The sequence below is a fragment of the Glycine max genome, chromosome 9 (assembly GCF_000004515.6).
Source record: "Glycine max cultivar Williams 82 chromosome 9, Glycine_max_v4.0, whole genome shotgun sequence".
Classification (NCBI taxonomy): domain Eukaryota; kingdom Viridiplantae; phylum Streptophyta; class Magnoliopsida; order Fabales; family Fabaceae; genus Glycine; species Glycine max.
Window position 1 is genome coordinate 3,966,605 of NC_038245.2, and position 16,799 is coordinate 3,983,403.

The following is a 16,799-nucleotide window of genomic DNA, read 5'->3' on the forward strand; positions in this document are numbered from 1 at the left end:
AATGTGTAAAAAATCTCAATACACATGTATTTTATAATTCAACACATACTCAATTTATCACATACATTTAATCTTAATCACAATGTTATAATCTCAAAGCAACATATTATCACACGTCATGAATCATATACACATCACACAGTATTAATATTTACATGGCACAAAACATGTATCTATTAAGTCGAACTATATTATTTTCAATTAAAAAGAGTTAATAAATAATTAAACTAAAAATACATTAAAAGTATTTATCGTTGAATCTAATATATTAATTTCCTTCAATTTAATTTTATTATTTGAACTATTAATTCCTAATTTATTTTAACAATTCATATACATATATATGTGTTATAATCAACATGTAATAAGCTTATGAGACCAAAACATGACAAAGAACGTTCCAACATTCTAATTTACACGCTAATCTAGTAAATCTTGTTCAAAACACAAACGAGTTATACAAAAATACTTCTCACAACATAGGGAGTAAAACCTCTCAAACAATTCACATAATCATATCAAAATCATACGTTCAAAAACATGAAAACATCAAGGGCAGTCAATTTTATTAACCAATTCCCATCAGGGCATCAATTGGTCTGTCAAACATAACAATCTCGTGATTATAATCATAAAGGCAAAATTATAATACAATAAACATCCTAAAACAAATCCCAATTTGATCCTCTAAGGATCCCTACACATGCTCATTTTAATCTCAATTTTGATAAATTCATCTTTTACCTTTAAGCAAGTTCACATGTGTAGTTTGGCAGCAATAAGGCATCTCTAACGGTTCCTTAAGATTCCTCAAGCTTTTCCTCTGGTTGTTCTGTTAGGGTTTCTAATCGTTAGAGAAAAGAAGAAGGGATTGAAACCTCAATTTTAGTATCTCTGTATGAGGGACATTTCTCTCTCTATAGACATTATTTCATAAATCCCAACGGTGGGAATGTGTGATAATTAGTTCCCAAGGTTGTGTGCAAATTTTAGGACAATCCAATGGTTAATGAGTCAAGGATCATAGTTTTACTAGAACAAGTTCGGATATATAAGAAAAAAAAAGGTTTTGAAAAAGAAAGAAGAGATAACGAAATTGGATGGTAGAGAGAGGGTAGAAACATATCGTAAATATAAAAGCTGATCAAATATGACTTTATTTATAGCTAAGGTAATTTACTCTATTTTTTTATTTTATAAAAATGAACTCTATTTTATTCCCTATCAAATGAATAAATAAAATATTTTTTTATTTTCTAAAAATATATTTATTTTATTTATCTTAAAATCATTATTTTAATTGATAAAAATATTTATTTACTTTTTTAATTACAAAAGCCTTATTATTTTTCTAAAATTGTATTTATTTTTAAATAAAACTCTTTAATTTATTTTACGAAAAATAGGGTGTTACACTTTCTATCATTATATAAAAATTATTGAAAATTCTAAAATTTTGTAAATATTATTTCTTATTTAATTAATCTTATTCATAATTTTAAATTTTTCAATAATTTTTAATCAATATTCAATAATAAAGTGTTTCAATCCTTTTTTAATAATGTTAGGTTGTCATTTATAATCTAAATTTATTAGACAAAAAGAAAAATTCTAAGATAATTTTTATAATTGGACTTGGACATAATCTTCATGAGTTCTCTCATGCTCAAATTTTGTGTAGATCCAAAGTCATAAGTGTTGACCAAAGTCAACATAACAAGTTAGCTCAAGCGTAAGATCAACAAATCACATCTTTTGTGGAGATTTCTCATGCTCAAATTTTGTGAAGATCCAAAGTCATAAGTGTTGACCAAAGTCAACATAACAAGTTAACTCACACGTAAGATCAACAAATCACATCTTTCTTAAGAATAAAGTTACTTCACAAAAAAAAATATGAAATTATTTACAAGACATGCCTTGGATCATATACCAATAAAGTTAGCTCAATGTTGATGCCCAGATATATTGTTATTCTCACTATAATATATCTTGTCACTCAAGTAAAATTATTATTGATTTAGGATTAGAGTGTATTTTTCAAATACTTGATCTCTAGGGCAACTTAGTGTGTTTTTGGTTAAAATTTAAGAGTGTGTATAGTCACATCCAATTCACAAGTACTCGAGGTAGCTTCCACACCATTAAATACGCAAGTCTAAGGGAGAAGACACGGAACCAAACATGCACTTAGCTGTGCCAAAATCTTAGCCGACTTCATGAAATCCAGACCTTAGTCTTTCAACATATTAGGACAAGTCAATTTGAACGAACCAAACAGTCCACTTCGAAAAAACACCATCACTTGATTTCAAATTTGTCATTCACATTCATTTCCAACACATCAACCTCGTTTTTAAAATCAATATGTTATTGCATATTTCAGCTAAACCGGGTAAGTGGATCGTAACCAACTTACTGATCGAACAATTTTACGAAACGTGGAAACCAACACCGATTTTTTTTGTCATTTTTTGAACCCCTAAAGCTGCAATGAGGAATCATTCATTTTGACCAAGTTATCACCCATGTATGAGGAACGTGAAAATAATACCCGGGCCTGTAGTTGCAACCATTAAGTTACTAGATACTACCCACTATAAAATAATTGAGTGCTTACGCATGTTTTTTTTCTTCTTATTCCTAGATTCGATCACAACGTGCTATTACTACCATGATGTTTCATTTCCATCACTACTTTGAGCAAGAGTGGACATTGAAACCTGAAGTTTGAGGAAGGTGACCTCTACAACTACAAGTGGACGGGTCCCATTGTCCAATTTGAGGAATGTTCTACGTCACATGACCCAACAATGATTAAATAATTTGTAGCATTGGAAATTTTAGACCAAGTTTAACCGTTGGGAGGAAAAAGTGCTTTTAGCCCCAGAAGGAACATTCACATTTATCAAAGAAAATTGCTTGGTTTTTTCTTTTCCTGTTTAGTTAGGCAAGCAAATGCAGCCGTTTATTTTGCTTCATTCACTAGAATTTGGCACCAAATATCATTCGACAAGTTTGCTCAAGTTCAAAATATCACTTGAATTTAGCCATAAAAGAAAATATCAGTTTAATTTGAACCACTTTCTAGACATATTCACCGTCACTAAAAAACAAGTGGTTCTTTACGATCTCTTACCCACCTCTTTGTATTCCCTACGATTTTTCTCTAGTAATTATGGCTTCTCGAAATAAAATTGTGGGCATTAAGAATTACGGTTTTGATAGAAACATCTTTAATCAAGAGATTTTCTTTTCTTTCGTAAATGTCAGATACAGCATAGTACCACGTTAAATCTATTATAACCTTTCATATTTTACACAACTTCTATACAAAATATAATAACAACAATTATTAATTATATATGACACATTAGTATCACTGATATCAATTAAACATTTCAATTAAAAATATTAAGCTAAGACTTTAAAGTAGACTTTTTGCAACTATATAATCTCGTATAATTGTAGCACCCTAAGAACAATAGCCTTTTTTTATGCTTTATGCAACTTTTACAATAAAAAAAAAATAAAAGTTCAATGGTCAAATTCAAATATGGATGATGCTTCGTTAATATCAATTGAATGTCATATAAAAACAACAAGCATATCAAACTTTAGAGTGGTTTACGAGTATGATAACAAGTTTACAAATATCTCATTAATTAACATTGTATTTTTTACCACATTAGTAATAAACAACGAAAAATGACATTCAGTCTAATTAAAGTTTAACGAAATTACATATCATTTTTTGTTGCCTGAAAATAAATATATTTTTTTTCCTCTTCACATACCTCTTTAATTTATATAATAACATAATATCATGTTCCTTTCTATTTCATAAGCCAATTATTTTTTGTATTTTTTAAATATTTAAGTCAGGTCGGTCATCTAGTTCCATGGTCAGTATCTCTTCTATACCTGTAAAATTTTGTAAACCTAATAGCATTTCATAAGAACTTGAATTTAACCTTCATGTTAGCAATCATTTTAAAAATAAAAATAAAAAACAAAAGACGTAGCTAAAACTTGGTGTCACTTGTTGTCAATTTTTTAAAAAATTAAAAATTAATACTACCACGCCGATCGTGTTAAGTGCCTCATAGAGTGCAACCTTACATGAACACTAATCTAATTTAGTTTCCAAAAACCCAAAATTACCAATTTAATTTCCAAAATTACGATGACAAGCCATGATCGTTATAATTTCAGTAGTTAAATTTATAAGTGATATTTCCTGTCCTAATTTGATGTATTGTTCGAATTCAGAGACTTATAAATTTTCACCCAAAATAACTTTGCATTGCCACATAACCCCCCGGGCTATAATTTTGAGTTTTGCATGGGAAAAAAAAAACTTATTGAGTATAATCTCATTTCGTCACGCCTTAGTGTGAAACATCCAAATATCCAGAGATGTGAAAGTATAGATCCATTCTCTCGGCATTATCACAGAAAGCATTCACCGGAAGAACATAGAAAAGTCGACCATGACGACATGCACAATCTTGAAATCCTTGAGATACCCATTCACTTGATGGTTTTGAAGACGACAATCAAACTACAATTTAACTGAAACTAGGGTTACACGATTTCTATTTCCTTTATGGGGGTTGGGTGAAATAATTAACACAGGCATCAACTAAGTTGTCATCATATGGAACTGCAGCAATCAAAATGAAAAGGAAGTGAAGGTACCAGTGAGCTGGTCCTACTTATGGAATTCATTACAACTTCTCCAGGGGCACACATCTACAGTAGTAATCCATACCTGGATATGGAGGCAAAATGTACAAGCACTCGCAGACCCTCCTTCCAAGGAAACTATGGAGAAACTGATAATTTGCATGTTCAAATATGATGCTCTTGTTTTGCTGTTTGTGGCAACTGCAGTAACCACCACTTTAGCAAAATCGTCAAGACCACATCACGCCAAGTACCTGAACAAATTTGCATTATCTTTGTCTCTCTCCAAGTAGTCTCGAGAGATCAAATCTTCAATCCGCTTCTTAATTGCCTTGACATCAGGCTGTGCAAATGCAAATTCATTATTCCATATCAAATATTCAGGATTTTGAGCATCGGGTACAAACAGAGTGAATTATGGGGTGGAATACAAACCTTGAACATGCGACCTAACTGCTCAACACACTCCATTACTAACTGTTGGTAATTTAACACCTTTCGACTCTTCATAATACGCACAATTGAGGCATCAATGGCATATCTTCTGTCTTTGTCAACATCCTCAATTACTTTTTTCTTCTCATCAACAGGAGGAAGAGGAATCTGCATGATGAATTACATGTTAGTCTCACTCAAAAGTCAGTAAACTGAATAGAAAAATCAAGATAAGTACACAATTAGACAACATTTTTAAAGATAACTGCACCTTGATTCTCCTCATTTTGTCTGTAAATTTTGAATTAAATTCAAAATAGTCGGTAGAAGATATTGTTTTCGTGCTCGGTTCCTTGTTAAGAATCTTGTACTTGGCACATGACAAGGAGTGGAGCAGTCTAATAACATCGTCATCAGATAAGTTTAACTGAGACATTATCTCCGAATAACTCAGTCTATCTGAGGAATTAAATAGAAGCAATGCCGAAGCCTATCAAAAAGCAAGAAACAACATTGGGTAAGTAGAAAGAAATCTATACAAATATCTGTAGACGTACAAAATGAACAATTAAGCAATGACGATATAAAAATACACTTCAACATATAAGAACAGTATCAAAAATAACCTGGTAAGTTGTTACAATCAGCTCCACAGTTTTTGGATCGAATTTCCCACTAATGTTGCAGGTTCCCAAGGAATAAATCCAAGTAAGTTTCCTGTGCTTAGTTTTTGTTTGATAAAATTCCTTGAAAACTTCAACACATCTAACCTAAAATATGTAAGAGGTGTTAATCGTAAACCAAATTGAACTAATCTAGTTAAGTTGAATTAAAAACACTGGGCCAATAAATTCTGAACAGTTATTATCAACAACCAAATACCATTTCTGCTGGAAGATTGAGGTCAAAAGATTTGTAACTGGGCCAGAAGCCAGTCGTCAAAACTGTAACTGTCAAGTCTATTCCAGGGTCTGCATTAGGATTATTGCTTAAATACTCCTCAAAGCTTGTTTGATTCTCCTTTGCCAATGTCAAATCTGTAACCTGGTTAAAGCCACACAACCAAATGAGTTTTCTTTTGTCATTCTACTTATGTAATTGAATATAGTATACCAGCTCCATCTACAAAGACTTGAAAAGACTAACCATTCCTTCCATCTTCGAGGTAAATTGACCACCACATTGTTGCTTCAGTTTTGTCAAAATACTTCTCTCATGATCATCATTGGCACTCTTGTCAAAAAGGAGCCTTCGAGCAAGCTTCTTCCTACAAGCAATCACACAAGCACATGTTTGACTATTCTTTTACAAGCATCTTACAGTAGAGGAAAAAAGGTAATGATGACACCCAAGTTAGCCACAGAAAACAGAACTTCAATGACGCCACCGTATCATCAATCATGTCACAAAGATGCAACAAAGTTTTGTTTATCATAAAAATAATACAATGAGAACTGTAAGGCATGAAAAGCAATCAAATCCCAAAACACCAAAACCAAAGAGGATATTGTCTGGCATCCATACTATTAATTTATAGAACAAGAAGACATTTTTTATCTTCAGTTCTTGTCCCAAAAACTACAAAATGTTTGAAAGATAAGCTAATATAAAGGTATATGGTTGTAAAGGTAACTATAGAAGTAAAATTTCCAAATAGTTGCAATCCACTCTCTTCATTTTCCATATACCACCCCACTACTATCTATAAGTTTCCATCTTAACTATATTTTTATCTAGAGTTTTTCACAAAAAAAATAATCAGCCGCTTTTCTGTTACATGCAAGAAGAAATAATAAAAAGCTTTGGGACAACATCAAGTTTGGTTCTTAAAAACAATTCAGAAGTAAAATAGCAAACAACTTGAGAAACATTTCCAAAATGATCATTTTTCTATTCTAAGCTGTTTTACCTATAAAATTCAGCAAACAAATCTTTGTCGCTAATATAGGCAAGCAACTTGACAACCTGCAAATGAAACAGAAGAAATCTCAATCTCAAAACCACAGGCATCATGTTTATTAAAGTATATGGTACACATTGACTGATGTATTGCAGACCTTTTCAAGAGTTTCTTCAATTGCTTCATCACTCAATTTTTCACTTCCTCCTTTCTTAAGAATATTGTCACAGAAAGTGGCAAGCAGTTCTGCACTTGAGCTTCCAGCAACACCCTTGTTGCAAAAGATCTCAAAAGCCTCCTTAAGAGCCTATAGGATAAAAACTTTTTAGATAACATATTAATTCAACGTAACAATTTCAAAGTTATTTTATGATCATAACCTTGTGGAAAAGTGTATGATTTTGGAAACAATCATTCACATATGCCAGGTACTTGTCATGCAGCTCAATCACCTTCCGAACAAAAACCTGAAAAAAAGAGATCAATTTCAGTGTTCAAAAATGAACAAAACAACAGTTATACTATACAATTAGAAAACTAGGAGATTACCTGCTCTTGTAAACCAACAATATCCTTTTTCTCCGCCTGTAGACAATTTCATTTAAAGGGTAACAGAAGGGTCAATACTGAGACTTAGGATTTAAAAATCAAGCATATCACTCTTTTCAAGATGATTGCCAGAGAGGACAACCCTACCAACAAAAAATAAAGAAAACTACACAACAAATAAGGAATAATACCTTCTTGGTACTCACTGCATCTTCAGCCAACTTCACTAATGCCATGCCTTCAGCGGTCACATGCTGTGTTGTGGAACGCGAGAAACCATATTATAAAAAAAAACATCAACAGCAAAAGGAGAAAAGGACAAGACCTCAATTTTAGCTGATATACAGAAGGGAAGAAAATAGTAAATCTAGGTTCCATATCACAACCTGCTTAAATATACTGGAAACAGGATCTAAACCTCGGGGTATTTTAGAAAAGAGCCTGAACATCCTTGACAAGTCTTCAACCTAACCATTAAAAAAAACCATGAGATTATGATAAATTAAAATAGTGGGATAATTTCAAAATACTTATGAATATCATGAGTAGGAGAAGTTTAAATTGACCTTGTCATCTCTTAGTAATGCATGACATCCAGAATGCTCCTTTTCAAGGAGTTGGTTTGCATATACAGATAACAGTTCATGTTGAACTTTCTAAAATAGAAAACAGACAGAAGAGTTCAGAAACTAAAAAATGGAAGCATAAAAAATCATCATAAACATAAATAATTGTTTTCTTCAAGTTGCCAAACATTACTCCATTCAACACAGTAGAAGACCAAATAGCAGAAATAAGGGCAAACCACACCTCTAATAACTTTGGCTCACTGCTAGAGTGCAAATAATGGGCAACCCTATCTTTCTCCCGTTTTAAGCACTCCTCAGCCTGTAATGAAAGACACAATATCAAACAGAAGCCATACAAATACAATATTGTAAATGAATAAACCAATTAATGTAATCACCACAAAGAAATAATACCTTGAGCATATAGTCAGGACAAGAATCTTCTAGGATCCAGTTTGAAGCTTTTCGAGAATAATAAGCAGAAGTGTCTTTGAGCATGGCAGCTTCAAAGTCATTCTCATAGTGATCCATTTGCCCCATTCCAATTTCAACAAATATATCTAATACATTCTTCAATAAAGCTCGGTCAATCTGCTCTCCTTCACGTTCTTGATCAATCTTTGAACAAAAAAGATAGGTTAATAATTAATCTACATTTTTAAACATTGAAATTCTAGTATAAAAGAAAGGAAAAACATACAAGGGAAATCACTGCATCTCTCACTTTCCCGTTTAGTTCCTTGTAAACCTGGAAATATAAAACCCATACATTTATCTTGTAATGAAGCGGCAATAAAATGAAACAAAAACATATGAAAGCAATCTGGTTAGCAGTAACACAACAAATCTAGTATGTATTTATGAGTTCTGACATGAACAAGAATAACTATTAAAAAAAATTGACATAGCATTATCTATGGTTCAGCTGTAAATTTGTAATACTACACCATTTAAGGTATATAGTAAAATTACCAAATCACGGAAGCAAGTCAACCCAACTTCATTAAGTGGCGGAAGTGACCTTCGAGCAATAAAGTAGCGGTCCAAGTAGTGAAAGAAACGAGAAAGCCACCTAACCATAATTTTATGGTTTGCCCACCTTTTTACAAGTTCTCTTAACATAAATTCATCATGCTTCTCTCTCAAAGATGGTAATACCTGGACCAAAAAAGTGATACTAATTTATGAAAAGTTGAGAACAAAACTATTAACAGTAAAAGATAAAACTGTAAAAAAATAGAAAACAGACTTTTAAAAATTTAGTGACTAAAATTTACTAGAAATTAAATGTCACATGACAACTCCCCCAATCCAAAAAAAGAAATCAATTCATCATGGAATATGTCAGCTATCAGAATTGTTGATTTTGAAAGTGTCAAGTGTCAACCAGATATTGCTTTTAGGGTGTTAAAAAAAGGGTATCTTTATAAGACAAAAGACCAATCAAACTTTGGGATTAGGCTTTTTAAAGTGAGAGATTCACATAAGAGGAAAAAGTGATGAGTTATAAGCACTAAATTGAAAAATTAGTGGTTGATATTGTAATGAAAATGCATGCAGATGTATAGCAAACTATGAAAAATGAAGTTGTTTAAAATACCCTTGATTTTATTTTTTTCAAAAACAGATATAATTCCTTACCTTTACTTTTACAGTGAATTGCTCACTTTTACAGAAGTCAAATCCCCAACTTGCTCATCTCCCTCAGTCTAAATCTGATACCATTGTCGGTGGATCTGACTCTAAGCCTGCCCACCAGTGCAACTACCTACCACTTATTATTCTTTAGAAAATAAGTCCTTTTTTTATCAGCAAAAATATGTAATATATATATATATATCAGTAGTACAACTGTACAAGTAGTACTAATATTAGGACATCCCAGTATGCATGTTATCTATGTAAGATTATGGTATGGAAATATGCTTAAGATATTAGAATACCATAAACCCCATCCCTGGGTACACTGGAATACCCATTACAAAAGAGTATCTATGGTCTAATCCCTCCCTTGTACAAGAATCCAGATTTAATATTACTGGCCTAAAAGTGGAATGGCAGCTCAAAATTGTTATCTAAATATCTAAGCCGCATCTAGCAAAAGAAAATAGCATCCTTAATCAATTCTGTCCATTAAAATCCTTATTTGAGAATACATTTTTGTTTCTGTGATTCCAAATCCACCATCTGTTTTGGACTATTCCTGATGCCTTGCAGTAAGAATGTTGTAAAAAGTGTTCCTTGGGTGATGCAGGGAACACAGTTACAACTTCTGTCCATGCAAGGCTCTCCCACCATAAAGGCATAATTCTTTGGCAACCAAAAAATGTGTGGGACGCTTCCTCCTCCTGACTCAAACAAAACGGGCAGTTGTAATCATCTAGCTGCACATTCCTTCTCCTTAGGTTTGCTCTTGTTGGTAGTTTATCCCTCACCAACCTCCAAACAAAGTGTGCTACCTTGCTTGGAATTTTCATTTTCCAGATAAGTGTGAATGCCCTGTCTTCTTTCTCATCCGACACAACTTCACTAAGCAAACGATATTCACTTCCCACTGAGTACACAACCCACTCACATCCCTCTTCCAAATCCATTTGTCTTGTTGGTTAGGCTGAACCCTAAACTCTTCAATATCCTCAATAAAGCTAACTACTAGTTTCATCTCCCCTTCCAACATCATTCTCCACCACTCAAAATTCCATTCCGACAATTCTCCCACCTCAACGCCCATCTGTTGAATATTGTGATGTTGTTGTTGAGATATGCAATATAGTCTTTGGTACTTCTCCATCGAAGATAACCCTTCCTCCCTCCACCTATCTTCCCAAAACTTCACTCGCAACCCACATCCTATTTTCCACTTCACACATTCATTGAGCCACCCACCTTCCTCCTCCGAACCCCACACAAAACACAAGTCCCTCCACCATATTTACTCATTGTGGTTCCTTCTTGCCTCATCTAGGTTTCACCATCCCCCATACTTCGACTCCAAAACCTTGTCCCAAAGAAACGATTGTTGGAGAGGCACCAGCTTATCCACCACCTTAGGTACCCTGACAAAGGAAAAGAAAAAAATAGGTATTGAGTTAAGGATTGACTTTATCAAAGTCACCCTTTCCCCAAAAGATAAGTTTCTCTGTTTCCACTCACACTTATAGAGGTAATCGAATCCCATATCTCACTATGCCTTGGGTTTGCCCCAATGATTCCTTGGTAAGAAAAAGGCAATGACAAGAATCTATAGATAAGGTATCCCGCGACGGACCTGACCCACTGATCTGATCTCCCAAATGCCCCAAAACTGCTCTTAGCGAAATTTATTTTCAAATCCGACACCAACTCAAAGCTCCTTAGCATTGCTTTGATTGCCTTCACATTGGGCATGGTTGCTTCACCAAAAAATATCGTGTCGTCAGCATATTGGAGTATGTTGATTTCCACCCCATCTCTACCTGCCAGGAAGCCTTTGAACAAATTTTTCTTATGTGCCTCCCTCATCAAACCTGTTAGACCTTCAGCAACAATGTTGAATAAAAAAGGGGCTAGTGGATCCCCCTACCTGAGTCCTCTTTGAGGAGAGAACTCGTCAGTGGGAAATCCATTCACCAGGGCTGAGACAAAAGAAAACTTCAAACACCCATCAATCCATATCACATTTCTCGCAAAACCACATCCGCCTCAGCATATAGATGAGGAAATCTCAGCATACAGAATCATATGTTTCTCATAGTCAACTTTAAATACTAGACAGCTTTTCCTCCCCCTTTTTGCTTCATCAGAAACCTCATTAGCAATCACCACAATGTGCAAAAGATGTCTCCCCTCTATAAAGGCGCTTTGCCATTCATCAATAATGGTAGCCATGACCTTTTTTAGTCTTTTAGTTAGGATTTTCGCAACAATCTTGTAAATACAGCCTATCAGAGAAATAGCTATATAATCATTTAAATTTTGTGGATCCTGAACCTTTGGAATCAAAGCCAAGAAGGATGCTTTACTGCCTTTCGGAAAGTGTCCATTTGCATGAAATTCGTCCAAGAAACGCAAGACATCCATTTTCATTACATCCCAGAATTCCTTAATGAACTTAAAATTTAGTCCATCAAGTCCTGGACTCTTGGAACTCCCACAATCCCACACCGCTGCCCTTACCTCATCCTCCTCAAATCTGGCCACCAATTTTGCATTTGCCTCCTGATTAATGATCTTGAATTCTACACCATCCAGCCTTGGTCTCTCAAACGATGATTCTTCAAACCTTCTCATAAAGAATTGTTTAACTTTCTCCCTTACTCTATTCGACTCCTCTACCCAACACCTGCCAATAAAAATCCCCCTCAACATGTTTTTGTGGTGTTTCCAATTGATAGTCATATGGTAGAATCTAGAATTGCAATCCCCCTCCTTTAACCACTTTATTCTTGTTTTTTTCCACATAAAGGATTCTTTTGAGTGCGCTACCACCCACACTTCTTCCTGCAGCTCCTTCCTCAACCTGATTTCCTCCTCAATTAGGTCTCTATCCTCCCCTTTCTTTTCTAGCTCATTGAGTTTTTGCTCTGCCCTCTTTAGCTTTGGCTGAATATCCCCAAACTATTCTTTGTTCCACACTTAATCTCTATTACAGCAACTTCAATTTTTCTTTTAATACAAAACCTCCCCACCCTTGTACTGAGTTGTCTCCAACAACCCCGAACTATCTTCCTAAACGATTTAACTTGAAACCAGCAGTCTAGAGTCTTTAAAGGCTTCAGGCCCCAGTTAGCAATGATTGATTTCAGCAGGATTGGACAATGGTCTGAATAACTGCTATACAATATGAATTGAGTACTTCCACTCCATTTAGAAAATACCTCTTGTCCCTTTATTGTCTATGTTATGTTCTTTGTTTCGAGCTGCCTCCTTCACTTCCAAAACATTCACTCTTTGTTTCTATTTAAAAGTCAAAACTATTGTTATCTAGTCACATTGGGGTTTGAATGTTCCAGAACATGATTTTATCTCTGAAAACCACCTAATTGAGGATACACATTTTCCTAAAAGGAAGAGAAGATGTCACTGGTATCATGCCCTACTGTTTCTGGAATCTTGTGTTGCACACTGCACAATGAAAACAAATTACATTGTGCTCATCACTAAATCTATGCACTGCCTAGCAAAGTTTGCTAATGCTCTTACTTTGGGTCTCCATGTTTGGGATGAATCTAAAGCAACTTATAATAAGCTTCTTTAGCAGGAACTTATAGGGGCTTCTTTCCCCTGTAGGATGTGTTTGTAGCTGGGCCTTGCCCTCCTATTCAGCCACCCCACCCCACCCCCACCCCCCACCCCCACAAAAAAAAAAAAAAAAGAAGATAAGGCCAAGAATATTAAACATGACTAAATGACACTGGTAGTTTAACCAAGTATGCCCCAGAAGGAAATTATCAAACCCAGTTATCACTAAATCACGTACCCAAAAGAAAAATTCAAATTTATCAATCGGATAATCATATCATATCAATAATTGCAATAACTCACCGTTGATACGATGTACTCTTCAAATGATTCCCTGTACTTGTCATACAGTTGTTGGGAATAGTCATGAGGAGGCTTCTGAGTGCACATATTGTATATGGTCCTGCAATACAATGTAAAGAGAACCAACTTACAAAAGGAAACATCCATTCAAATCAAGCAAAACAAATTTACTTGGGACACATAAAACACTCAGTGCAGCAGTGTTTGGATTATCTAATTTTGAGGTCAAAAAGGCTTTTAACAAAAAGAATCCTAAGAAAGATTTAAAAAAGTAAAGTCAATCAAACATGCACTTAGTACTGAACAAAGAATCACAGAGAGATAGATACGTGTAGAGCATCATATAGTCCTCCGAGCTGAACTGAGGCTCGGGAAGCCCTTCTAGAATGTTCTTCAGCTTCAAAATGCCCTTCTGCATAAAATCCCATCCTTGATCTAGGTCAATAGTCTTGCGCTCACTCATGGACATGCCGGCAAAACTAAACTCCAAGCTTCGACCCCAAAATCTGCAACCAAATATTCATAAACCCTCGTCAGAAAGAAAAAATCCCCAAACCTCAACCAAAAAACACTAAAAAAATTCCAAATTCAAACCAAAAACAATTTCAGCTCTCGTAAAAGGAAATCACAATAAGCAGCAACAATTCCCCCTGAACTAAAACCTAAACCTGTTCCCAAACAAGGTAAATTTCAAAATCATTCGCAGATTTCCCCAATCCTATTTCACGCAAACAACGCAATCCATTCTCAGCATCCGAATTGTGAAATCCGCGGATGACGAATCGAAGCGACGTTGCGGCGGTGGGAAAATAGGAGCAGAGAAAGATCGAGGAAGCAAGATTGAGAGGAGAAGAAAGGGCGTTTTACCGTGAAGAGAAGAGAAACCACAGACGCGCTTTGGTGAACGAATCGAAACCCTAGAAAAGGTCGAAGAAGAGGAAAATCGAGAAGGAAGAAGAAGATTATGTGCGAGTTCTGAACGACAACACAAAACCAAGAGAAAGGAAATCAAGAACCAAAAAAATTGATTATGCACCGAGTTGTATTATAGGTCCATTAAAGAAAAAAAACAAATCTATTTTACACTATATAATATAATAAGGTGGATTTTTTATTAGTCTAATAAAGGTAAATTTGTTAAAATTTATTTTTTGATAAAATAAATATTTTTTATTTTTTTATTTGTCTAAATTGCGTTTATTTAAAAAATATATTTTTTATCTGCATATTAAAAAATCTTTTTTAAAAATATTTATTTTAAAATTTAAACAAACAGCTCATTATTATTTGATTTATTTCTTTTTTCTATCTTTTATGAACTTGCTCATAATTACTACTGTTTTAACTTTTTATTAGTAATAAATTAGTACATGTTTATTTTTTATAATTAAAATTAAAATTTATGCTAAATTAAATATTCTGAATATATAAAATATATCCTAGAGTTTTAGATAGGATAAATAATTAAAATAGTTATATAAAATCATGTTTTAAGTATCTATAAAATAAAATTAAAAATTGAAATTCAATTTAAAGATAAATATAAAAATAATAGATTGAAAATGATGGGTGATTAAGAAAATAAAGATAAAAGGATGATAGTTTAAGATTGTTAAAAGGGAGAAAAAAATGATTAATTACGGGAATGATATATGGGAAATATTTAAGATTTCTATTTGAGAGAGTCGGTGAAAGAGAGGCTCATTTTTTCAAATTTTTTAATATAAGGAGACATTTTGTATAAGTTAAAATTAAAGATTTTTAGCATTATGAACAGACATGTTTGTTTTTCATTTAAAAAAAACAAGAACATTTTCAAGAAACATGTTTTTGAATCAAATATGGGATCTTTACAAAAACTGCATGCCATAATCTTTATGAAAAAATCAAAACCATAAATGCTTCATGCATTGAATTTTTTATTTTTGAGATAATCATGCATTGAATTTTTTATTTTTGAGATAATCATGCATTGAATATTACATTTGCCATTAATGAACTTTTTTTTGAAATAGTATACTTTTTTAAAAATTTTAAGATTTTATGCATTACCTTCGTGATTGGTTTTTATTTAAATTGAAATTTTTTTTGTTTATACGTATTTTTTATTAGAAATAATTTTGTTCGAGTAAGTAGGATAAATATTTTTTTTCTATGTAATCTTTCAATCCACAAAATTAAAGAAAATACTCTTAACTTATCTACCTTATGGTTCTGTATCGAAAGTTTTTCCATAGTTTTCTTATCTAATTATATATTGAGATTAAATTTATAATTTATAAAAAAATATTATTTGAAATATTGGGTATATGTATGTATCTTAAATAACTTATTCAAAACATATGCTTTTTTATCTAAGAAAGCATAAGCTTTTATTGCAACAACAAGATTATTTTGGCTTAAATTTAAGAAATCTCCACTTACATCTACATCATTTTAATTAGTTGAGTAAAAAATTAGGTGAAGGCCGAATTCGTTTTTTAAAAAACAAAAAGTAGACGCTAACTTAGAAGTTAGATAGATAGTATGGAATTGTTGTTGAAATGTTTTTTCTTTATTAAATAAAACATTTTACCCCAAATTTTGATATCCAAGTCCACTTTCCTTTTTATTCCTCATTTTTTTTGTCCAACACCAATAAAATTTGGTCTTAGTTGTTTTGTGTACAGTTTTTACTGGTTTTATAATGTTTAATATTAGCATATTTAGTATTCAAATAAAAGAAAGTACAATTATTTTTTCCATTTCATTCCTATCCCATTTTCTTCTTATTTTCCCGATATTTTTCATTATATTGTCTGTTACATCTTTTACTTTCCCCCGTGATTTTTTTATCTCTCTTCTTTCAATTTACACACTCCAAAAAAAGGAGTATAAGTTGAACATTTTCCTTTGCATACAATGGGTCAATACGTTATATAAGATATGTGTTATAATTTATCTATAAATAAATAAAATGGCATATCAAAGTGGTTATCATGGCTTAAGTTGGGACTTACTCTTTTCGTCTCGTCGTCTCTGGTTATAAAATTCTTTTAAAAAAATTATTTGTTTTTTTATAAAATTATTTTCTAATTTTTAGATATATTAATTATATTTTCTCTACATATTCTCACTTAATTATTATCTTTCCA

General features: G+C 32.9%; 1 protein-coding gene across 2 annotated transcripts; it reads right to left on the reverse strand.

Annotated features, from left to right (window-relative positions):
- Window positions 1–4,502: 4,502 nt before the first annotated feature.
- Window positions 4,503–14,700, reverse strand: LOC100779134 (cullin-1). Of its 2 annotated transcripts, XM_003533413.5 has the most exons (20): window positions 14,533–14,700; window positions 13,995–14,171; window positions 13,666–13,765; window positions 9,115–9,300; window positions 8,843–8,890; window positions 8,557–8,760; window positions 8,384–8,461; window positions 8,140–8,229; window positions 7,960–8,040; window positions 7,765–7,827; window positions 7,574–7,609; window positions 7,405–7,491; window positions 7,182–7,331; window positions 7,034–7,089; window positions 6,271–6,391; window positions 6,007–6,168; window positions 5,751–5,894; window positions 5,396–5,614; window positions 5,125–5,292; window positions 4,503–5,032 (listed from the first exon to the last, which is right to left on the reverse strand). In XM_003533413.5, the coding sequence occupies exons 2-20, from the start codon at window positions 14,132–14,134 to the stop codon at window positions 4,931–4,933; spliced, it is 2,235 nt and encodes a 744-aa protein (XP_003533461.1). In that variant the 5' UTR covers window positions 14,135–14,171; window positions 14,533–14,700; the 3' UTR covers window positions 4,503–4,930. The 2 variants fall into 2 exon arrangements, with proteins under 2 accessions (XP_003533461.1, XP_040861298.1); XM_041005364.1 differs by lacking the exons at window positions 13,666–13,765; window positions 13,995–14,171; window positions 14,533–14,700 and adding an exon at window positions 9,784–9,902.
- Window positions 14,701–16,799: the final 2,099 nt, after the last annotated feature.

Bases quoted from the DNA above. Each gene is read 5' to 3' on its own strand.
- LOC100779134 (XM_003533413.5), bottom strand. From the start codon at position 14,134: ATGTCCATGAGTGAGCGCAAGACTATTGACCTAGATCAAGGATGGGAT. The intron at 8,462-8,556 runs GTATTATTTCTT...CTTTCATTACAG, and splicing joins GTCCTGACTATATGCTCAAG to GCTGAGGAGTGCTTAAAACG. The intron at 7,610-7,764 runs GTATTATTCCTT...AATTGTCTACAG, and splicing joins ATGCAGTGAGTACCAAGAAG to GCGGAGAAAAAGGATATTGT.